The sequence below is a fragment of the Balaenoptera physalus genome, assembly GCF_965194825.1.
Source record: "Balaenoptera physalus genome assembly, chromosome: 4".
NCBI classification, from domain to species: domain Eukaryota; kingdom Metazoa; phylum Chordata; class Mammalia; order Artiodactyla; family Balaenopteridae; genus Balaenoptera; species Balaenoptera physalus.
The window spans coordinates 80,294,092-80,319,387 of NC_138891.1; the positions used below are offsets into that span (position 1 = coordinate 80,294,092).

General features: G+C 36.8%; 1 protein-coding gene across 6 annotated transcripts in view; it reads left to right on the forward strand.

Annotated features, from left to right (window-relative positions):
• Positions 1 to 25,296, forward strand: part of GSK3B (glycogen synthase kinase 3 beta) — a 206,145-nt gene that overhangs the window by 31,818 nt on the left and 149,031 nt on the right. For 4 of the 6 annotated variants that reach the window (XM_082460066.1, XM_082460065.1, XM_082460063.1 and 1 more), the window contains exon 2: positions 13,642 to 13,782. The exons of the other annotated variants lie outside the window; for them this stretch is intronic. In XM_082460066.1, the coding sequence (XP_082316192.1) occupies positions 13,642 to 13,782 (141 nt within the window). The remainder of the gene's footprint in view (positions 1 to 13,641; positions 13,783 to 25,296) is intronic. 6 annotated transcript variants of the gene reach the window in all.

The window sequence follows — 25,296 nt, forward strand, 5'->3', positions numbered from 1 at the left end:
TCGTCAGACTTATGTTTATTACTTTTTGTGTGTTCCTAGGTACTTTGGATAAAAAGAACAAGACTTCGTTTCCCTTGTCACTAATTTTGCAGGTTAATGAAGAAATAATAAACATGTTATGTGATAAGTATTATTATAGCTGTAAGCAATTATGAAATTATGGGAGAGCCTAAGCAAGCTATTGTTGAAAAATGATGAGGGAGTGAAGAGTAGGGAGTGGTCTTGAAAAAATTAAGGTTGTATAATCTTCCTTTAGTATTTGATGATTTGTTTGGCTGTCTGGGTTAAGAGAAGGTAGGAGTCAAGAATGACTCCTAGCTATTTGGCTTGAAAGACAGGGTGGATAATGAAGTTTACCAAAATAGGGAATATATTCTGCTCCTAACAAAATAAAACTCCTTGTACACCTACACTTTCCAAGGCTCTGTTCTTTTGCTTTCCAAGATGAGTTCAGTTGTGGCCATGTTGAGTTTGATGGGCCTGGAAATATTCAGGTGGAGATGTGTAGGAGGCATTGGAAAGCTGTTAGGAGAGAGTGTGGGCTAGAGAGTTAGCAGTGTAGCATAAGTGGTTGAATGAACATTAAGATCATCCTTTGCGAATTCTTAGCAGGAGAAGAGAAGGATAGGGACCCTTCAACATTTGAGAGACAGGCAGAGGAACATAAATCCAGCAAAAAGTAGTCAGAAGAGGGGAAAATGGAAGAGTGGTGGTGTAGAATGCAACTGACCAGAATTTAAAGAAGGATGAGGGTAGCGGAGAAAGGGATTTGAAATGTTAAATCCAGCTTAAAAAGACAAATAAGCCTGAAAATGGTTCATTAGATTTAAGAATAAGGAGGCATTGTTGACTAAAGCAAAAACAGCTTACCTGGGGGGCTGGGTATGGAAGTTATAGCAAAGAGGTTAAAGGTGAAGAAGTGGAAGATAGTATTGGCTACTCTTTGAGAAGCTTGCCTATGAAGCTAGGGGAGTGTGAATTAGAAGTGGACAAAAACATAGGGATTTGAGAGTGTTTATGTTCTAAGGAAGAAGAAAGGGGAGAATAAGAGATTGAATTAAGAGTTGAACTAAGAGTTGGGGAAATACAGTCATCTTGGACTTTCTATAGAAATGATTTCAAACTTTTTGTTTGCTCTTTTCTTAAAAATTTTTCTAGAATGTATATTTTAGATAATACTGACTATGGTTTTTGATACCTTTTTATGATATTTCAGTTGTCACAAACATGAGTTACTCTACTGTTGTTCTGCTGAAGAGCCCCATTCTAAAATGGGCTATTTAATATAATCATGTAGCTTTTTGATGGTCAGTTTCATCTTTTCCTTGCAAGTGTATGTGTCCCCACCACTCATTAATGTGGTTGATGCTAGCAGTAATACCATCTGTTCCTACAAATGTACTGCCTAAGTAACTGAACTGGGAAGTCTATTAATCAGTTGTTAGAATTGTGCTCTGAATGAGATTACTGATATTAATTAGTAAATTGTAAGGAAGATCTGGGGATGGCTGCTTCCATAAAGCTTAATCTGTGATCTATCTATCTATGTATCTATCTATGGTTTTCTACTGCTGTTTCACTTAAAGGATGTAGAGCTCATAGTTAGATTGCTTTAGAATGCCAACTCCAACACTTACTAACTCTGAACTTGGAAAATCTTTCAAAACTTGACTTTCTTTATTTTTAAAATGATGATAATAGTACTTACCTCACAGGACCATTATGGAGGATAAATGATGTAACCCATTAAAAACACAGCTTGGTACAGAGCAGGTAGATTAACAGTTGTTAGCTGTTACTGTCTCCAGGGTTTTGATTTTCTAGGCTTGATGTTCCTGGATGTTTTCTTGATTAGAGAGGTGTTACTATATTTGAAAAGGGACTAGATTAAAATAGAGCATAGTGTAGGTTTTATGTGTCTGGGAGGGCAGTGAGAATTTGCAGCATATATAAAGAAGGAGATTTATTTCCTGAGATAGGTTGGTTGGTTGTTATACCTGTTGAGGGCAGGTTTTTCTTAGAGGCATTTGAAATGCTGTATACCTCTAAATTGGTTCTGTAATCCCTTTATTTTTGAATCGAATACAAAAAGTATTTTAAAATGAGAGGGGGGTAAAAATGACCTAGAATTATGTTATGGGGTATTTTAGTTGAGAGAGAGAGAGAGAGAGAGAGAGAGAGAGAGAGAGAGTGTGTGTGTGTGTGTGTGTGTGTGTGTGTGTGTGTGTGTGTGTGGGAGAATAGGGGTTGCTGTAGACTCCTATTTTAGGACAGGAAATTAATGTAACCTGGTGAGGCTCATTAATATTGCAGGCTTAGTATCAAAACCACTGGGTAACCTGTAATTTAACCCAGGGCAGTACTTGGAGGGCAGGAAGTTAGAGTTTGTACCTTGGTCTGAGAAAGCCTATATTCACCTTTTTTTTGAGAGACTTGAGCTCTTAAAAAAGACAGAGAATGAAATTATCTAGTATTTGATAACCGTCAATTTAGTCATTCTTTTCTTCCTTCTATCAAATAAGTTGTACTATTCTTTCAAACAATTTAGAGTTCTGTTGAGAATCTATACCTTATTTTGGTATAGTAAAACACTAATGGATGGAAAATCCTGTTTTGTAGCTTTTGTGAATGTACGTAAGCCTCACCATTGAACTTCTGTAACACCCACAGACCCCCTTTATAAAGGAGAGGAGCATTTAATATGTTTAAAAATAGTAAACTAAATTGTTTCCTTCTGAGAATGTCTCTGGATGTGTTAATGGAGTTGAAAATTTATAAAGCTGCTAAACCCACACGGGAATTTTCACTTGTTTTAAATGTCATAAAAACAGGTTTTACTTTTATTGATAACTGGCTTAGTAAAAAGACCATGTTAAATTCAGAATGATTTAAGAAAACATTAAAGGTTTCATTGCTTCTTTTTAAAAAAAGTACTTCCTGTATGCAAGTCTCTCCATATCTGCAATCATACCAAATGAAACACGAGTGCCTTGGTTCGTGCCTTGCTACAAAATCACCCTCTCAGCAGTAGGTAGAGCTTGTTGGCATTGGCAGTGTTAGGTCAGTGACCTGACTATTAAAGCAGTGCTAGCTTTTCATTGAAAGGGGGATGAGATCTCTGTCCTCTGTTGAAATATGTTAGGTGCTTGCCAGTTGAGAAAACTATTGTACCATTTGTGGGAGGTATTGGATTAATAAGGTTTAGTATTTTTGACTTGTCAAAGTAAGATTTAATTGTCTTGTATTAAAAAGTGGCTCTCGTGATACAGTTCTTCTGGAAAATATAGAAACTCCTGGAGAATTCCCTTACTTAAGCAAAAGGAAAAAACCCTAAAAACTCCAGTTTTAGTTAACCATATAAATACCTCCCCTCTAAGTACAGTCAGTGGCCATTATGTGATAGTTGTTTTTCCAAAGAAATGTCATGTTATCAAAAATTGTATTTGTTATTAATGGTTTTAAGTTGCTAAAATTTTAGAAAAAAGGGTGGTGGTGGCTTAGTAGATTGGTTTTCAGATTCCTAATCACAGAGTAATTGTACAAATTTAATAGGTTTTCTTTTTCTCTTTAAGATATAGGTTGTATATCTATAGAACCTAAACCACACTGAACAAGTGAGTATTTGATGACATAAAGCTAGCTTTTGCACCAGATTAATGGCCTTTACCTGTCATCACTGGTATCATTAGTGTGTGTTAGCTATTGACATGTAACAAATCACTGAAAACATGGTTTAAAACAACCATTTGTTATTGCCCATGAGTCTTTGGATCAGCTGGGTAGTTCTGCTGATCTGGACCAGGCTTACGTATCTTACATGGGTTTGCTCATATTTCTCATGGATTTAGTCAATAGATTGTCTAAGACTAACTTGTCTAGCGTGGTCTCACTCATGATTTGCTGGTTGGCATGTGCAGTGCTAATGTTCACGGCACATGTGCATGTGCATGTGCATGTCAGCTGGGGTACCAGGGTGACTGGGCCACATGTCTTTAGATATCCTGCAGGCTGACTTAGGCTTGTTCCACTGTGGCAGAACATATTTTCAAGAGAGAGATATGGAAGCATGCAGGAGTTCTTGAGGCTTAGGCTTAAAACTGGCAAACTGTCATTTTTCCTGCCTTCTATTGGCCATAGCATGTCATCAGTCCAATTCAAATTCAAGAGGTGGGGAAAGACTACAAAGTCACACTGTGAAGCGTGTAAATATAGGGAGACCTGAAAAATTGGGGGAACTTTTACAGTCAGTCTCCCACATTTAATGGACGATAGATACTCCAATTAAAAAAAAAACCTCCCACATTTAGTATAGTGATTTTTTCCAATTACCCAGTCATATACTTTTAAACCTTTATTAGTGATAAAGCACGTACCTACTCCACTGAGTAGCTGTGCTATACCTACAAACAGCTTTTATCTTATTTCCTTCACAGTTACAGCTTTCCTACATAATGCAAATTGGGTTCCCTAACTAAACAGTTGAGTTATGTCCTATTTAGTTAAGAAAACTGGAAGAGATGTTTAAAATTGTCCTCTGTTGCCTATTTTAATCTGATTAATTTTCCTGCCTTTCTTTGAAGGCTTTTTTAATAATCTGCTTTCTCATAGTCTATTCAGTTTTATTTCCCAGAGTTTTGTTCTCTGGCTTGCCCAGTGACTTTCTCCCTGTCATTTTTTTTTTTAATTGAGATAAGATTGACACAGCAAAAAAATCAAACACTTTAAAGTATACATGCGTTTACATTCACAGTATGTGGCCACCACCTTTATCAAGTTCCAAAACATTTTTATCACCTTGAAAGAAAAATCTGTGTCCATTAGCAATCACCTACTCAAGTCTTCCTATAAACCCCTGGCAACCACCAATATGCTTTCTGTCCCTATGGATTTACTTATTCTGGGCTGTCATTTGTTTTTATCCTCTATGCATCCGGTTTTGCTCTTTCTGCCCAGAGTATCCAGAATCCTATTAGACCTCTTCAGTATTTGGCCCACTTATTTCTTCCTCCTCACAGAGATTGTATCCTGTAGTTTAATTTAGCTGCAGTGAACATTATCACTGCACTCCACTGGAACTGCTTTTCCTTTTCTCAGGTTGTTTCCTCTGAGTCTTTCCTGCAGGGTGCTTCCTTTGCAGGAAGGGAGGGAGAGGGCCCTCCCCCTAATGTTTGTATATTGACTTCAGCCCTTTGTTCTTACTCTTTCTACCTTCCTTCTCCCTGGGTGATCTTAACTACTTCTGTGGCCAAATTGAGATCTCTAACCCAGATATCATCAGAATTCCAGACCTGCTGGAATTACCACCTGGATGTTTCACAACTACTTTAAACCGAACATATTAAAATTGAAATCCTTTTCTCTCCTTACCCTCTCTCCTTCCTTAAATGAAATGAAACCTTAGTATTACTCTTCCTTCTAGTCTCTCTCTTGGTAAATGGCACCATTATCCATGGAGATCCCTGGGTTTGTTCCCGGGAGTCAGAGTTGTTTCCTCTTTATATGAGTACCTAATTCTCTACCTCTAGTCATTCTTCAAGTCCACTCCACCCCTTAAATATCTCTGGAATCTCTTCCTTTTCATTTCTATAGACCTCACTTTAGTTTAGGACCTTATCACTTTTTGCCTAGAAAGGGGTTCACAAACTGTAGCCCAAAGACCAGTTATGGCCAGCCGTCAGCAGTTTTTGTAGATCAAGTTTTATGGGAATACAGCTTTGCTCATTAGTTTTAGGTGTTCATCGTGTATGGCTGGTTTTATGCTACAGCGGCAGAGTTGTATAGTTGTAACAGAGACCACATGGCCTGCAAAGCCTAAAATATTTACTGTCAGACCCTTTACAGAAAAGATTTGCCTTCCCTTGGATTTTCTGTCTTTACCGTGTCTACCACTCCAGGTGAATATTCAGAAGTCTGACCATATATCCCATTGCATGAATCTTTTATTTACTATTCATTCCCTATTGAATAAAGTTTAAGACTCTTATCATGCATAAAGCCCTTGCTTACCTCTCTTGGCTTATTTTCTCATTCAGAAGGCATCTTAGTCTCTCTGGTATGTGCCTGAAATGTTCTCTTTTCTCTTTCTGGTAAATTTATATGTCTCTCAAAATCTAGCACAGATGTTATTTTCCTAAGAAATCTTCTGATATTCTAGATTATTCCCTCTTCCTTGCTTCCTTCATACCTTCTACAACTTTTGTTTTACTTAACATACCCATCACGCAATCTTATCCATTTACTGGTATTCCCCTAGTAGACTTTAAAACCAACCCTGTGCCAGGCCTGGAGCCAGGTATTGAATTACTCCTTCAAGAAGTGTTTGTTGACTGAGTGAATTGATTGCTTTTGTGTTAAACTTTTCCTAACTAGTCTGTCATGGCAGGAATTATGTCTTAAACAACTTTTACTTCCTCTGATTGTATCTAGGGAAATGCTATATCCATAGTAGGTACAGTTATTGGTTAAATTCTTGGTTTGAATTGTCATCTAGATAAAGGAAGCAAAAGATTCCTTTTGGGGAGAATGAACATTTATCAAAGAGAGGCTATCTGGCTAAGCCCATTAAAAGGGGACTTGATTTGTTTTAATTACTAACTTTCCCCCCTTGTCATATATAGGCACTTTTTATTCTCTTCTGTACTGGGCAATTTAATTGATTTTAATTTAATATTTTGTGCCATTAATTAGGCATCATATGACCTGCATAGTGCAGATATAAGGAACAAGATAGATGGAATGTGCTAAGTTGATGCGTTAATACAGGACAAAGTCATTCTAAAAGTACTGAGTTAGTCTGGGTGTAAATGGGAACAAAAATGGAATATGTTACTATTGCCATTAGCTGTTAGCTATCTATACTTTTTCTTTACTAGATTAATATACCTGTTTGTGGGACCTAGGTTCTGGTCCTCATAAGATTTCCTACCAGTAGAAGTAGAAGGAGGAGGAGGAGGAGTCATCATCATTGTCATTGTCGACACCTGTCTAGTGCTTTTTATGTGCCAGCGACTGTTCTAAGCACAGTAGTACATCAGTTAACTCATTTATAACCTATGAGGTAGATTCTGTTATCCTTGTTTTACAGATGAGGGGCCTGAGGCACAGGGAAGTGACATAAATAAACTTGGCTAAGGTAATACAGCTAATAAATGGTGGAGCCAGAATTTAACCCCAGCTGTCTGGCCCTAGACTAGGTGCTCTTGGTCAGTACGATGGACTTTTCCTTCATGGATCATGGAATGATCTGAGTGCACAGTTCTTGTGTTCATTGCCTTCCTCTTTAAAACAAAACTCTGGAATTTGGGGTCAGTGGGGAAAGGAGGAAGTACTAAATGGTTAAAGATAGTTTTCTTAAAAAAGACATGTATATCCCATTTTATATTTTTCGTGATTAGTGATAGAATTCCTTTTATCTTTTACTGCAAGTTGAGGCAAGAGTTTGCTTTTCTTTTGGCTTAACTTGTATGTATACAGTAAGTGCTTACTAAATGGTTGGCTTTAAGCAAAGAACTGTGGGGCAATAGAGGCAAGTGTATTACAGCTGAAAGTTAAATATATATATAATGAAACAAATTCATGTATGTAGCTGTAGAAGGTATAATTTTATTTAGCTGTGAGTATATATAGTCCCTAAACCTGGAAATATATTAATAACTGTGGTAATCAAGAGGAAATCATCATTGGAGCTTCTAGGTGTTGCTTTTAGCCAGCTTAAAAAAACACCTGGATATACAACTTATATATCGCAGATTACTCAAAGCCTAAGTGTACAACTCAGTGAATATACTACCACAGAGATCAAGCAAAGTGTTCAACATTTTCATCATCATTCCAGAAGGCTCTCTTGTGGCCCCTCCCAGTCAGTAAATGCCCCATCCCTTATCTTGCTTTATTTTCAAAAATTGCAATTATTACAGCTTGGCATATATTAGTTTGTCTTTTCTACTTAAAGTGTAAACTTCATGAGGACAGAGACTTGGTTTTGCTCACTGTTCTTTTCCATTGCTCAGCATAGTGTCTGGTATATAGTAAATGGTTAACAATTATTTGCTAACTAAAAATACTTAATTGTTCCCTATATACATATTATATGGTACACAAGTGCTGCTTAATGTACTAGGTGCTGAGGTAGATGGTAGATTTTCGTTTTCTAGGGTGAGACTTTTGACATTCAGCATGATACTTAGACCAATTTTTAAACAAGGAAATTGAACTGTACTGGCATTGAGTTTAGTGTGTGCTGGTCTTTGCTCTTGTGAATGTTAGGAAATATGGGAAATTTGCTACCAGTGAGAGATAATAGCAGTCTATCTATTAGATTGTTTTCTTGAGAGTATCTGATTTCTTAGTTATCTCAAATTCTTAACTTACACCCTAAATGATCTTTTTGAATACCCCAAACAGTTGCAAAAGACTAAATGCTCTTGTTCTTGTGGGAAGAGAACTGTGATAGAAAAAGCATTGGTTTATTTGATCAGGTAAGACAGTTTAGGTGTAGTTTATAGGTCTTTTGTATCACTTAAGTTAAAACAATAAAAATTGTCTGTCTTGATTAAAATAAGTAAAGGAGTATGTGGTTTAGAAATCATTCCAGTTCAAACTTATATTCATGTAGAGGAGACGGAAATTTTGAGCCAGAAGTGACCCTAGTATTCTGGTTCATGTTCTTGTTTGTCAAGTTTAATCCTCTCATTTTACATTTGAGGAAATTGGGGTGCAAAGAAGTTATGTTACGTGCTAGTTCAGTACAAATCAGCAGTCAACCAGTCTGTTTAACTCAAAAGTTCCTGGCTCTTTTGCATCATATTGACAGTAGAATCACTTGGGGAATTTTATAAACTTAAACATGTTAGGGTCCTACTCCCAAAGGCTTTTATTTTTTTATTAGATTTGGGATGGGAACCAGGCATGTGTAATAAAGTGACAAAGCAAAATAAAAACTCAAACCACTCTGTCCCCTCAAATTTTTGGTAATGAGTAAATTTTCCAAGCAGTACACACTCTAGTGGCTTAGAACCATTGTGGTGTAATGCCTTTTTTTTTTTTTTTTTAATTAATAGATTTTATTTCTTAGAGCAGTTTCTGGTTTACAGAAAAATTAAACAGGAAGTATAGAGAATTCTCATATACTCCCTCTCCACACACTCAACAGCTTCCCCTGTTATTAACATCTTGCATTGTTAAAATTGATGAACCAATATTGATACATTATTATTAACTAAAGTCCGTAGTTTATTATTCATAGTTGCCATTAGAGCCCACTCTTTTTGTTGGATAGTTTTATGGTTTTTGACAAATGCATATTCTGACAAATACAGAATAGTTTTGCTGCCTTAGTTTGAGCTCCTCCTGTTAAGACCTACTCCCTATTTCTGGCAACCAGGAATCTTTTTACTATAGTTTTGTCTTTTCCAGAATGTCATGTAGTTGGAATCATATAGTACTGTAGTCTTTGTAGACTTCCTTCTGTGACTTAGCAATATGCACTTAAGGTTCCTCCATGTCTTTTTGTGGCATTCATTGTTCATTTCTCTTTATTGCTGAATACTGTTCCATTGTGTGAATATACCAAGGTTTGTTTATCCATTCACCTATTGAAGGACATCTTGGTAGCTTCCACATTTTGGCAAATATGAATAAAGCTGCTATAAACGTTTGTGTGCAGGTTTTTGAGCGGACGTGTTTTCAGCTCATTTGGGTAAATATCCTTGAGTGCGGTTGCTGGATTGTATGATACAAATATGTTCTGTAGGAAACTGCCAAATTATCTTTCAAAATAGCTGTACTCTTTGGCATTCCCAATTAGTTATTGCAGTTAGCATTGCAATTAGTGGAAGTTACTGTTGCTCTACATCCTCACCAGCCTTTGGTGTTGTCAGTGTTTTGGATTTTAGCCTTCCTAATAGGTTTGCAGTAGTATCTTATTTTAATCTTGCAATTCCCTAATGACATACAGTGTTGAGCATCTTTTCATACTTTATTTGCCATCTGTATATCTTCTTTGGTGAGACGTCTGTTCAAGTCTTTTGCCTGTTTTTAATTGGGTTGTTTGTTTTCTTATTGTTGAGTTTTAAGAACTCTTCATATATTTTGGATACAAGTCCTTTATTAGATATGTGTTTTGCAAATATTTTCTCCCAGTTTGTGGCTTTTCATTCTCTTAACAGTGTCTTTTGCTAAGCAGAAGTCCAACTAATCAATTTTTCTTTCATGGAATTTGATTTTGGTGTTGTATCTAAAAAGTCATCACCAAACCCCTGGCCAGCTAGATTTTCTCCTGTGTTATCTTTTAGAAGTTTTATAGTTTTGCATTTGACTTTAGATCTGTGATCCATTTTAAGTTAATATTTGTAAAAGGTGTAAGCTCAGTTTATATTCAAATTTTTTCTTTTTTACAAGTAGATGTCTAGTTGATCTACCACAATTTTTTTGAAAACCTGTCATGCTTTTTTGATGTCCTCTTTCAGTGGAGGTGTGCTCAAGTGTTAGTTATGATTATTAAAATAAAATAAGGAACTTGAGATTATCATCGTTTTGATTTATAGAGTTTAAATTTTTTTTTTTGGGGGGGGGCTGTGTTGGGTCTTCATTGCTGTGCACGGGCTTCCTCTAGTTGTGGCGAGTGGGGGCTACTGTTCGTTGCGGTACGCAGGCTTCTCATTGTGGTGGCTTCTCTTGTTGCGGAGCACAGGCTCTAGGTGCATGGGCTTCAGTAGTTGGGGCATGCGGGCTCAGTAGTTGTGGCTCACAGGCTCTAGAGCGCAGGCTCTGTAGTTGTGGCACTTGGGCTTAGTTGCTCCATGGCATGTGGGATCTTCCCGGACCACGGCTCGAACCTGTGTCCCCTGCATTGGCAGGCGGATTCTTAACCACTGCGCCACCAGGGGAGCCCTGATCTATAGAGTTTAAGAGTAGTTTAGGAGGTAGTAGCATATTGAGTAAGAGCTTGGGCTCTAGGACAAGTCAGTTCTTTTATTCAGATTCTGAATTTGCCATTTACTAGCTGTGACCTTGGACGAGTTACCTAACTGTGCCTCAGTCTCCTCGTGTGTAAAAACTATTCTTATGCTAAGTGAAAAATATGTAATATAAAGTGGTACAGTATGTTGCCTATCATATGGCTGATTCTCTTTGTTGTGCAACAGAAACTAACACAGTATTATGAAGCAATTATACTCCAATAAAGATCTGTTTAAAAAAAAAAAAAAGGAACCCCCAAATGCTTTATATACTTTTAATTTTCTAATCTCTGTTACTTTATTCCCTACAGCGTGTTCTAGAGAAATAATAATGGTGTTAATCTAAACAAGAATAAACATTATACTTGGACTGTTTCTGTTGTTATTGATGACTTCCTGGCAGAAGCAGATTTACATAAGGGAGTTTAATGACTGACCTAGTATAATCATCATTTAAAGTGCGTAAAGTATAAAAAACTGAGTGCTTACTTCATTCTGCAAGCTCATTGTTTTCTAAACTCAATAAATATCGAATAGCTCAAGACTAACAGTTATATGTAAAAGGTGATGGTGAAAGAAGAGCTGTAGTGTCTATGAAAACATATTTCACTTCTTTGTATGTGATGAATTACACGCTATCTGCTTGCTTATGTATTTAGAATAATTTGTTTTAGATTTTGAGTTAATCTTTCCAAAAAGAGTATGAGTTTTTTAAGGTAATGTGTCTTCAGTTCTTCAATGTTACAGAACTTCTGGATAGAGAAGTATGTGTTTCTTAATTGCTATGGATAAGCTAAGATCAGGAGCAAGATAAGAATGTCCACTCCTGCCACTTCTATTCAACATTGTATTGGAAGTCCTAGCTAGGGCAGTTTGGCAAGAACAAGAAATCAAAGGCATCCAAATTGGTGAGGAGGAAGTAAAACTGTCTCTGTTTGTGTATAGATCAGATGTGTATAGAAAGTCCAAGAAATCCACTATTAATCCGCTATTACAGCGAATCAGTGGGTTTATTAGCATGACAGAATCACTGTATAAAAGTCAGTTGTATTTCAGGAGATTGGGATTGACATATATACACTAATATGTATAAAATGGATAACTAATAAGAACCTGCTATATAAAAAATAAATAAATTTTTTAAAAAAAGTTTTATTTCTATGCAGTAGAAATGAGCAAACTGAAAATGAAATTAAGAAAACAATTCCATTTACAATAACATCAAAAGAAATAGAATACTTATAAATTTAACAAATCTAATAAATTATTTAATAAATATAACAAAGGAAATACAAAACTTACACTGGAAATTACAAAACATTGTTGAAAGAAATTAAAGAAGACCTAAATAAATGGAAAGACATTCCAGGTTCATGGATTGGAAGACTTAATATTGTTTAGATAGCAGTACTCCTCATTGATTTACAGATTCAATGCAATCTCTATCAAAACTGCTTTTTTGCAGAAATTGATGAGCTGCTCCTGAAATTCATGCGGAAATACAAGGGATCTTGTATTAGTTTTCTAGGGCTTCCATAACAAAGTACCAAAAGCAAGGTGGCTTAAAACAACAGAAATTTATTGTCTCGCCGTTCCAGAAGCTAGAAGTCCAAAATCAAGATGTTGGCTGGGCCATGCTCTCTGATAGCTCTGAGGAAGAATCCTCCCTTGCCTCTTCATGTTTCTGGTGTTTGCTGACAGTCCTCTGCATTCCTTGGCTTGTAGATTCATCACTCCATTCACCTGGGTGTCTTCTCCATGTGTGTCTTCACATTGTCTGCCCTTTATGTGTTTGTCTGTGTTTCCAGAATACCCTTTTTTATAAGGACACCAGTCATTGGATTAGGGGCCACCAGAATAACCTCATTTTAATGTGATTACTTCTGTAAAAACCCTATTTCTAAATAAGGTCACATTCTGAGGTACTGAGGGTTAGAACTTGCATATGTCTTTTGCGGGGGGACTCACTTCAATCCATAGCAGCCTCTGAATAGCCAAAAATATCTTGAAAAGAAAAAGAACAAAGTTGGAGGACTTACACTTACCAATTTCAAAACTTACTACATTTTAACATGTAATACATATAAAAGTTATTGAGATATTTTACATTCTGTTTTTTATACTGAGTCTTCAAAATGTGTTATGTAATAACAGCACGTCTCAATTCAGACTAACCACTTTCAAGTGTTCGATAGCCTCATGTAGTTGGTGACTGTTGTGTTAGACAGCACAGATAGAGACAGTCAGTGTGACTCCAGAGGAGGAATAATCATAATTTGGAATGGTTAGGACAGGTCACAGAGGAGATGGAGCTTCAGTTTATTTTGCTCACTCATTCATTTATTGATTCAGTCATTTATTCATCCAAGAGATTTTGAGCTCTTTTATGAAAACTGGTATAAAATGCAGACCTGTCTTATCTCCTTGTGGACAGTACATTAAACAGTTAATTATACAATTATTTAATTAGAATTGGTTAAGAAGTAGTGGAAAGAGCATAGGCTTAAAGTTAATTATTCCCTGTGAAACAATGGATGATGATAACTGCCTTGTGGGGTTGGTGGGAGTAAGTGAAATAGGATATGCCCAACACTGTACTTGTTGCCAAGTATTTAATAAATACTGCTCTTCTCTTTCTTTCTTCCCACTTCCTCCTCTGTCCCTTGTTGAATGCATGCATCAGGGCATGGGAAAAAGAAGCTTAGGACATGGCAGAGTCAAAAAACAAGCAGGCTACCCAGGGACTCAAATGAACTCTTACCTTCTTCTTTTACCCTCAGCCTTCTTTCACTACACGGTCCTGCTTCCTGGACCCAGAACTCAGGTTTGTACTATTAGTACTAAGGCCTATTTAACCAGTGTTAAATAGGTTTTTATGGACTGGATTAAGAACATAAATTATTGCTTTTTCTGTAAATTTTAATGTTTCATTCCAAACAATTGTTCTATGAGTGAAAATTTGGAGCTCTGCCTGCTAAATTTATTGTCTTTTGCTTATTCAGATAAGAAAGTGTTTCAGAAATATTTTGAGAAGTGTTAAAGTAAAATTATTTTATTACTTTTTCAATAATTCAGACTTCCCATTACATTTCTGAGCACTCTGATCCTTGTAATTTTTACATTCTAAGATCTCAAAACTTTACCATACTTTATTACAGTAAGTATTATTAAATCTAGTTAAATATTAAAGTTAGTTACGTTAAGTTTGAGATGAGGAGTTGTAGTGACATTATTGTTGTATGTTGAACACTGGATTTAGGTTGGGCAGATCTTGCTTTCTTGTGTGTTAGCTATATGGTTGTGGTAAGTCCATTCATTCACTGATTTTCGATTCATTTGAAAGATATAGTTTGAATATTTAATGTGGTCAGGACATTATTTGTGTATTTACTTATATTTACAGATTGTGATAAATACTTTGAAGGAAAAGAGCTGGTTACAGTGAGAGGATAATAACAGGAAAATTACTTTGTTAGGATGGTCATAGAGTAGGTTTCTCTGAGAAAGTGATATTTAAGCTGAGACCTAAAAGGTAAAAGGAGTCTGCTAGTGGCCTAGAAAAATACCATTCCAGGCACAGGGAAATATGTAAAAGAGTCCTGTGGAGGCAAAGAGCGTTGTGTATCTAATAAATTGAAAGAAGCCTAGTGTGACCTGAGGATGGTGAGCAAGGGGAAGAATGGCATGAGGTGAGAATCCAACCAGATTTTGTAGAGTCTTGTATAACATGTTGAACCCTTTCAAGTATTTTAATCAGGGACATGATTTAGACAAGTGTAACACTGAAATGGGAGGTTGAATATAAGGGTCTCTAAAGGTTGAAAGAGAGGTCTGGGCTACAGAAATAAATTTGAGAACCAACAGCTCTCAAATGTTAATAATTTGAATACCATGTAATTAAAGTTCTGGGAATGTGTAAGATAAATTTGGGGAAAGTATAGTGGCAGAAGAGAAAGGAGGTCTAGGACCCAGACCAGAAGACCTCCAGCATTTAGAGGTTTGTAGAGGAGGAAACAGAATAGACAGGAATCCCTCAATTATAAGCAAGGTTTTTTTCTTTTTGCGGGGTGGTGGGGGTTGTTTTGGATGACCAGAGGTTCTGAAATGAAAATAAGGAGCAGGAAGGACATTATTTGAGATGTGTCGAGGAATTGAATCAGCCTCTGTGGGATTTCTGAAAGTAGTATCCTTGGGGGAAATTATGTTTTCCTTAAGGCCAGCAGATGGGAGTTTGCTGATCAGAGTAAGAATTCAGAGGACATTGTAGAAGGGGAAGTCGAGGAGTTGACTCAGATGAGAAGGATATATAGAGTAGATGGGGGATGAGAGTTAATAGCAAATAAGAGGGGCTTGTATTTCTGGTGAAGACTTAGGTAAACAAGGATATGCCGTGTGATAGATTTAGTCCTTAAAGTTTCTTGTAGGCTGGAGGGATCTATGGCCTTAGTGGTATAATTTGGACAATTTCAAATAGTTTGTTGGGGGAGGAACAGGTTTTTGGTGATGTAAATTGGCTTTAGTAGGTTCTAGTTGTGGTATGGTGAGGCTCTGGGCTGGCCTGTTCAATTCTTTTATTTATTAAATAGTAATAATACCTCATTGATTGTTTTATGATTTAAATGAACAGTCACAGAGTGGTTCATAAAAGTTGAATCTGAATACGGATAGCCCTTTAGGATATCTTTTAAATGTACATCATAATGAGTCATGATTTATCCAGCTTATTTTCTTGTCACTCTTTTCTGTATTGAATATAAGAATCAATGCTTAACTGAAAAATAAACATTGGCTATGAGGCACTCAATCCATCTCTTCATAATACTGATTATACTCTATTTTAAAACTAAGGATGAGACATTCAGAAAGTAGGCATTTGCTCTTTTTTTAGTTTAGACAGTTCCTTAAGCTTACTTGGATATTTTAGAACCCAGTGATGAAACGTTAGATTATAACAGTAATACTTCTGTGAAAAGAGTATCTTTTTAGAACTTTAAGCAAATTCATCTTTAAAAAATTTACATGCTCAATTATAGAGAATTTGGAAATTAAAAAGAGGTACAAAAAAGAAAATTTGTCTTTATTCTCACTATCCAGAGTAAAGCTCCTGTTTACTTTCTGATGTGTTTGTAATATTTTTTTCAACATTGGGATCACACAGTATATAGCAGTTTGTAACCTGCTTTTTCATGTAATCATGAATATTTCCTTGTAAACTTAAATATTCTTTGAAAGTTAATTTTAATGGTTGTTTAATATTCTGTTCACTGGAGCATTATCATATTTACCTAGTTATTCTCTTATTTTGGAGTATCTAGATTGGTTCCAATTTATTGATACATATATTGCTTCAATGAATATGAATGTACATAAAGCAGTCATTCTCTCAGTTTATGATTACTTTTTTTTTAATGTTTATGTTCTTTCTTTATTTATTTATTTTTGGCTGCATTGGGTTTTCGTTGCTTTGCACAGGCTTTCTCTAGTTGCGGCGAGCTGGGGCTACACTTCCATGTGGTACGCGGGCTTCTCACTGCAGTGGCTTCTCATTGCGGAGCACGGGCTCTAGGCGCGCGGGCTCAGTAGTTGTGGCGCACAGGCGTAGTTGCACGGCACGTGGGATCTTCCCGGATCAGGGATTGAACCCGTGTCCCCTGCGTTGGCAGGTGGATTTTTAACCACTGCGCCACCAGGGAAGTCCTTCTGATTACTTTTTTCCCCACCATATTCCTAGAAAGGGAAATACTGAGGCAAAGGGTAGGGTTTTGTTGTTGTTTGTCATTGTTGATGCTTTTAAGGAAAAATATACTTAATACAGGATTTCATATTTAATAATCTATATACATATGTGTATATATTTGTGTGTATGACATTATTTATTGTGCAATTCCAACAATGGTTGGTTTGTTTATGGATTTGGAGACCCCCTTGCAATAACAAATTCTACAGGGTCTCTTTGGCTCAAATGTTGAGACTACTACTGGAGATTATATTATATATAAACCTTCAGTTCTCTCTCACACCTTATCTTTCACTGCCCTTACTCCAGCAGATACCTTCTCATTGCCCCTAACGAATACTCCTTCTTCATTAAGTGAACTTTTTTTCTAACATTCTTGCTTGATATTTGGGAACAATTTTAAGACTTTTTAATAGTTTTAAGATACTAATTCTCCAACACTGGGAGTGAAAGTGTAAATTGATAAAACCTCTAGAACTCAGTAAGAGCTAATTGTGTTTGAGGATGCCTAGTTTTATTGTCTCCTTGTTAAACCTCAAGTGTTTACTTTTTATTTTTTAATATTTGCTAATTTGCTGGGTATAAATGATAGCTATATTTGGGGGTAGGAGGAGTGACTGAAATAGTAACTTCTTTATTTCCCAGCCTGTAACTGAATAAAAATTGGAAGGTGAGAATTAGGTTCTAAAACCTAGTGTTTGAAATTTATCCTCTTCATCTGGCTGCCATGAAATCATATACTCTAAGACCTGAAAAGGATCTAAAAGCTCATATTTATTCACTCCTTTCAGTTTACAGATAGGGAAAGTGAGGTTTAGAAAGGAGCTTCCTTGACTTTGCCAAAGTCATAAACCAAGCAGTGGTACAAAAAAGCTGACTTGTTTTTTCATAGCTAGTCTGTTGGCTTTTCCTCAAACATCCCCTGCCCCCCTCCTCTTGTAGGTGACTAATTTTTTTTCTGTTTGGATGCCTGATAGAATCTTTTTTTATCCTTTAGTTTAACCAGGATACTTCAACCATTCTGAGTCAGTTCTTTCTGGTATACACCATAACTTTTTGTCCTGCAGATGTAGTTTGCTCAATTTCAAGGAAATTTGTATCTGTGAATACTTTTTCTACTCATGTGTTGGAATCCATTCTTGGAGCAATAATTATCATTTTTGTTCTCCACATTTTTTATCTTCTCAAGAATTACTTTAATCTCTTCATTGATTCCCTCTGCATTACTATGATTTCCTTTCCCCCTTGCATTAATTTTTCACCAAGTCTCTTCTGTTCTTTGCTGTTTCTAGTTTATTAGATCTATGGTTGTTTTGCTAAGCTAAGGAACAAATTGAGAACTGTGGTAGGCTGAAAAATGAGTCCCTAAGAGATATCCATGTCAAACTTTAGCAACCTGTGAATGTTACCTTATTTGGAAAAAGGGTTTTTGCAGATTGCAGGTTAAATTAAGGATCTTGAAATGAGATCATCCTAGATTATCCTGGTAGGATCTAAGTCCAACTGACAGATGTCGTTATGAGATACACAGAAGAGAGCAGACACACAGAGGAGGAGGCTATGTGACCATGGAGGCAGAGATTTGGAATCATGTGTCCACAAGGCTACAATGCAAGTAACGTGGACAGCTACCAGAAGCTGGAAGATGCAAGGAATGGGTTCTCTCCTACAGCCTACGGACGGAGCGCAGCCATGCTGACAGCTTGATTTCAGACTTCTGGTCTCCAGGACTGTGAGAGAATAATTTCTGTTCTCTTAAGCAACCCAGTTTTTGGTAATTTGTTACTGCAGCCACAGGAAACTAATACAAGGACCAAAATAATTTTTCTTTTTAATCTTTCTGTTGTTTTATGACCTTATCTTTGGACTCTTGTTTTAATTACGTTCTTTTTAAGTTCTCACTATTGGAAGGAATTTTTTTCCTGTTCTTTCAGATAAGTGTTTGATTTGGCTTTTGCATGTTTTTCCTGTAGTGTGTTTGTGTCAGTTTTTTTCAACTTTCTTATGGTTAAATTGGGCAGCTCTTTCCAGATCTTTTGTTTTGATACCATGTCTATCAGTGAATTCTTTCTTTTTCACCTTAGTTTGGGTATCTTTGTCTTCCACTAATGTGGCCATTGTTTTTCAACCACTCTTCTGTAGCCTGAGGGGTATAGTAGGTAAAGAAGTCTATTAGCCAGTGTAATCCTTTCTGAGCATTTTTTCCACCACTAAGCCATGGGTACATTCCACCTTTGTGGGCTTCTGTTTTTTCCCTCAATTTAGTATAATAACCTTGAAGACATTGGCCTTTCAGCCTTTGCTGAGGTTCACAGGTGGTGTGTAAGGGGTTTTCTGGGGTAAAAGACATTAGCTGCGGACTTTTCCTGGACCCTCCCTCCCCTACCTTGCCACTCCCAACGCCGTAGCTGCCTATGGCATTTTCATGTTCTACTTTTTACCATATTGAGGAGTATCAGAGAGAGTTCTCAGTACGTTGTCTTTTCACCATTTTCCTTCAGAATTGCTTTTAGAAGTATGAGCAGTGTTAGGAACCATGCTGTAGTGTATTATTTTCACTGATGGTCATTGTTTTTCTAGAGGTAGCCTGCCAAAATGTCTAATTTTATAAATAGTCTGCTTAATTAGAAACCATTCATTTCTCAATGACATCAGTTTCATTTAAAGTATCTGATAGCTAAAGTAGTTAAACTACCTGTTTTTGCTGTAAAGCCAAAGTTGGGGAGATAGTGGATCTATTCTTCAAATAACCATTTCTGAGTTGCGGTGAATATATACTGAGGTATCAGACAAGAAGTCATTTAATTCAATCTAGTGATACTGAAATGGTTTACAGACCTGCATAGTAATACAGCTCCTGGCCTCTTCTCCATTCCCCTGCCTCCATTCTTTTTTGCTCACTTTGCTCTAACCACGCTGCCTTGGGCTTTGAGTGCCCCCACTTTTAGAGAGTATGTATTTTCATACTGTAAAGTTCACTCATTTAAATTGTACAATTCATTTATCTTTAGTGTGTTTACAGGGTTGTGCAATCATCACCACAATCTAATATTAGAACATTTCCCTCATCTCCCAAAGAAATCTCTAACCCATTAGCAATCACTCCCTATCTTCTCCCCCACGCCCCTCCCCAACCCTAGGCAACCACTAATTTACCTTCTGTCTCTGTAGATTTGCTTTTTCTGGACAGCTCATATAAACAGGATCATGCAATATATTATCTTTGTGACTGACTACCCTTCTTTTATTCCCCTGTTTTCCTGAACTCCTTCAATGTCTTTCTTTTAACACGCCTTTATTATCTTTTCCCATCCTGTTGTCCCTCCCCCCTTCACACTTCTTCAGATTTCAACCAAAATATATCACTCTCTCTAGGTGACCCAACCCTAATTAGGTTCTAGATCCTCCATTATGGGCTTCCTTGCATCCTGTAGTTCTCTTTTACATACTCTTACCTCAGTTGTTATATAACTGGAAAATTATTTGTATAAATAATCTTTGCTTTTCTCACTGGGCTCTAGGTCCATGAAAGCAAGGAGTTTGTTGTTTATTGTTGATTTTCCACTGTCTAGTCTAGGAAGAAATAAGTACTTGGATGAATACATTCAAGGGGGGAAGTTTTTAGAGAAGAGAGGGAGGGTATTAATTAAGTGTGTGTATTAACTCTCAATGTGACAACACTACTAATAGTTGAAAACGTAAGCTGAAAAATTAGAAAATTAGTGGTAAATTAGGCTTTATGTACATGTGTTGGACATAAGCATTGTCTATTACACTCTCCCAGAAATATGACTCGAGAAAATCTGTCACTAAAGGAAAGCTTAAGATGTCAGTGCCAGGTTAATTTCTGGAGTCCATTTATGTTGTTGACTAGATTATGTGGAATATTTATCCTACCCAAGAAGTGGAATAGCCCAACTAAAGTATTCTCTCTTTTTAAAATTTGGAATCAAACATTTCAGGTTTCCAAGGACATTTGTAAATTATGGGTTCTGTTGTCTACTTGGGACACAGTTTATTGCAGGAGCGTGTTGCTTCACTTGCTTTGATGGATATATTAGTGAATTTGTCAAGGTTCAACTGCTGTTATTGGTCTCTGAAGTCCACTGTTTCTTCTCTATTTGTTATAGTACCTGGATTGTTTGGTACATTTGTTCTTTTCTCCCTTAATGTTTATTTGCTCCTTTTTGGATAATGCAGGGGCCTGGGACAAAGGTATGTGACTATGGGTTGTGTGTATGGGGGTCTCAAAAATAGGGGGAAATAGTATATTTCTCCTTGATGAGATTTAAAGTAACATTTTAAGAGTAATAGTTCACATGGTTTTCTGTTGACCTTGTTGATCTACAAGATCATAAGTTGCACGAGACTGTTTACCAAATCAAATCTCTGAAGCCTTAAACTCTATCTCTACCATTAAGCTCTTCTGTGGGTTCGTAGTTTCATTTTTTTATAATGGAAACTGGTGAGAAAGTATGATGGTTCTACAGATACTTACTTTATAATTAACTTTTATTACAGTGTATTTCATCTGTGAAGCATGAATGTACACAGAATGGAGGGCTGTATTGGATGGAGTCTTGGAGGGAATCAACTCAGAAATGTCTTCATTGCAGTCTTGGTCCTGTTATTTGTATATATTTGCACCAGAATGTTTTTAAAAAGATTTTTGGAACTTCGTTTCTTGTTAAAGTTAATTTCATAATCTGGGCAGCCAGCGGTTCCTTTTCCTGTTTGGCCTTTTCTTAGAAGCAGATTGATATATTAGTAACAGAGTCGTCACTTGGAGTTAGAATAGCTGTTTTAACGTGGCCACTCTTCATAGTTTGTGATTTCCAGTGAGTCTCTTAACTTCCTGGAGTCTCAGTTTCCTCATCTGTGAAGTGGAAGTAATTTCATGAACTTCACAGGATTATTAAGATTAAGTAAGGTATTATGTGAAAATAATTAGTAAGGTACCTGGCTCTATTATGTTATAGGAAATACTGAACCCAGATTTTGAATAAATATTGAATCCAGATTTCATTAATAAATAAATAAATAAATTCTCTTTGAACAGAAAACTCCATGAAGGAAGGGTTCTTGTTTATCTTATTCATTTTTTGGGACCCCAGTTCTTAGCACAATACTGATTTAGTACACAGAGAATGCTCATTTTTTAAAAAATAAATTTATTTATATTTATTTTTGGCTGCGTTGGGTCTTTGTTGCTGCACACAGGCTTCTCTCTAGTTGCGGCTAGTGGGGGCTGCTCTTCGTTTTGGTGCATGGGCTTCTCATTGCGGTGGCCTCTCTTGTTGCGGAGCACGGGCTCTAGGTGTGCGGGCTTCAGTAGATGTGGCATGCGGGCTCTAGAGTGCAGGCTCAGTAGTTGTGGCGCACGGGCTTAGTTGCTCCGTGGCATGTGGGATCTTCCTGGACCAGGGCTCAAACCCATGTCCCCTGCATTGGCAAGCGGATTCTTAACCACTGTGCCACCAGGGAGGCCCCGATAATGCTTATTAAGCACGTGAAGAATTAATCAATAACAATGTATTTGAACCAGAAATTCAACTGCATCTTCTTTTTCTGTTCTCAAGATTTTTGAAACTTTCTACAGTTAGCCTACTATGTGCCATTAATATGAGAGAATACTTACAAACTAGAAAGGTTGTATGTAACACAAACACATATGAGAATTAATATTTTATAAAGCCACACACAGATGATTTATTAAAATACAAGTACTTGAAGTGTAGGATTGCATTTCTGTCTCTCTTGTTCTCATTTTAAATGGTACTCACTTTCCCACTGACTTTAGAGTATGTGTTCCAGTGCTTCTGTAGATTGTGGGGGTATGGTATAAAAAAGGAACTTAGCCAGCAGTCACTGTTATAGGCTTACGCTGGTCCTGTCCTGGTTTATCATTGAGTCACGTAGGTAACAGTAGGAGATGACAGAGACCATCTGAAAAGGCAAGGTTAGCAAGGTAGGTGTTTCCCAAGGACGAGAGTTCTTTTTCTTTAAGTCCTCTTAGGCTTCTTACATTATAAGTTATGAGTCAGCAGTGTGAGAATTACTCTACCCTGGCATGGGGGTGTCCCAGCATGCTCTTCTGTGACCCACTAGTAAGAGGATCAGCCATACTTCTTAGGCAGTGGCAATTGGAGCCAACTCTTATTATAGTCCCACTGTGAGTGTAAGACTGTGTCATTCCAATGCTCTTTATTTAACAGAGCCCAGTTAGCTTCTCTTGTAGCAGAGCTTTGTGAGGAGAAATGCAGAGTAGACTCTGCTTTGTGAATTGACCCAGTTGATCTGTCATTACTCTTCCTCCATGGAGAGATGGGCCTGGGACTTGTCCTGTTTGAATGGCATTGCTCTGTTCTCTAAAGTCCATTTTTGTGGGGAGAGTACTGGGGGATGTTGTCAGCTTTTGGAGGAAGGAAGAAAGGGGTAGATATGAAAACCAATATGGATTTGATTCCAAAGGATTAGAATCAGTTGGGACAATGCTATTTAATATATTTTTCTCTTAGGCATATTTCTTATTAACTATAAACATAGTATCATTACTTATGTAGTTATAAATGTAAACTAAAAATTAATTAACCACCATTTGAAAGTGTATGGTGTTCCTTATAGAAATGGAATTGACAGAACTCTTATTACCTGGTTATTTTATTTTTCATAGTTAAAGAGATTCTTGTAAAGTTCTTAGGAGGTACCCTATCTCATTTCCACTTAAACAGTTTAACAAGTTAACCTGTAAATTTTATGTTTATTTTCCTCCCAGATTATACAGAATAGTCTTAGCCTGTAAACAGATTGTGTTTTAAAAGTTCATCAGTTGTTTTGGATCTCAGAACATAATTTTTCATTGAAAGTTTTGTAAATATGTAAAATAAAAATAATTAGGTTCCCAGGCTATCCTACAAAAGCCTAACTAAGCCATAATTAGCTCAGATATCTACATACTATAGTGAAAAATAATAGAGAATAATAATATTCTCTATATTATTACTGATAATATAGTATTATAATAATATAATACTATAATATTATTTTAGTAAAACTAAAACCCCCCTAAAAATTAGTTTGGAAAAATTCTTCCAAATGCTGGTACTACTAGATTGATGAAGGGATTTAATCTGAGGGAGATGAGGAGTAGATAGAGACTATGGGAAACTGACATCTTTCTGGGTACTTTCAGGAGCTTAATAGATTGATGGGATTGGCTTTTTAACTCACGGCTTTACTTTCTCCTGATACTGGTGTAAGAGCAGAAGTGCTATCCTTTTGCTTACCAGCTGTGGTTAAGGTTGCTTTTTTAGTTCTTGAGTGGAATGAAGTGATAGGGAAAAGAAAGGGGGAGAAAGTTTCTTTTGGTAACTACAACTTGAAAACAAACAAACAAACAAAAAACAGAAGGTGAAGTAACCTAGGATGTCTGTTGTCTGAGGTGGATTTAATTGACATAAGAATAATGCAAGTTTAAGGGAGTGGGGGGAGAGTATAACAATGTGAATGATTCCTGTTCTGGGAGAGAGAAGGTGATAATAAGAAAGTGTGTTGAGTTAGACATCCCTGTGTTAGTCAGTAGCTGGTGCTGGGTATCTTTGGAAGCTGTTTAGAACTGGGAATGAGGAACGGTGTGCTAATTTGGTATTTATATTGGCACATATTTCAGAGTTGGTTTTTCATGATGTGGGACAGCATCCACCACCCAAATATTATATAGATTTGGGGGTATTTTTTAAAATAAATTCAATTATTATCATTATTAAGCAAATATGCTGTTATCTTTACATTTATGAAAAGTGAAATATTGTATGTTAATTATGTTAACATGTAATGGGTTTATTTTTGTTATTTCTGTTATTTTTAAATGAATTAATCAATATTTTTAAAACTTAAAAAAAAAAAAAAGGGAAATACTGTAATTCAGCCAGATCAACAGGAGATTCCTAAAACTGTGTAACGTAGAGAGATTTAGTCTTCATATTTCTTTTTTGTTTCTTGATTAGAAAAATCATACTTCCCTGCTTTTTCTGTCCCCATTAGGTTTCTTATTTAGAATAAACCACACAAACCCCCCGCCCCCGCAGACGTGCCCCCACCAAAAAAAAGGCAGGAAATGTTTCTTCTGTTCCTGCAAAAGTAGCAGCTGTCGTTAACCAGTGGATTATTATTTTGTATTGTGATGAATCTGTTGAAGTACTTAAATGTTTGCTATCAGGTCACTGATTTGATTTTCCTCAGAGGAATTCTGACCCTCATTTTACTCATTTTAGATAGCCTTATGTATCAGGTAGCCTTATGTCTCAGGCAAAACGAAGCAATTTTTTATTAAAAGTATTTTTGCAGGACTTCCCTGGTGGCGCAGTAGTTGAGAATCTGCCTGCCAATGCAGGGGACACGGGTTCGAGCCCTGGTCTGGGAAGATCCCACATGCCGCGGAGCAACTAGGCCCGTGAGCCACAACTACTGAGCCTGCGCGTCTGGAGCCTGTGCTCCGCAACAAGAGAGGCCACGATAGTGAGAGACCCGCACACCGCGATGAAGAGTGGCCCCCGCTTGCCGCAACTGGAGAAAGCCCTCGCACAGAAACGAAGACCCAAC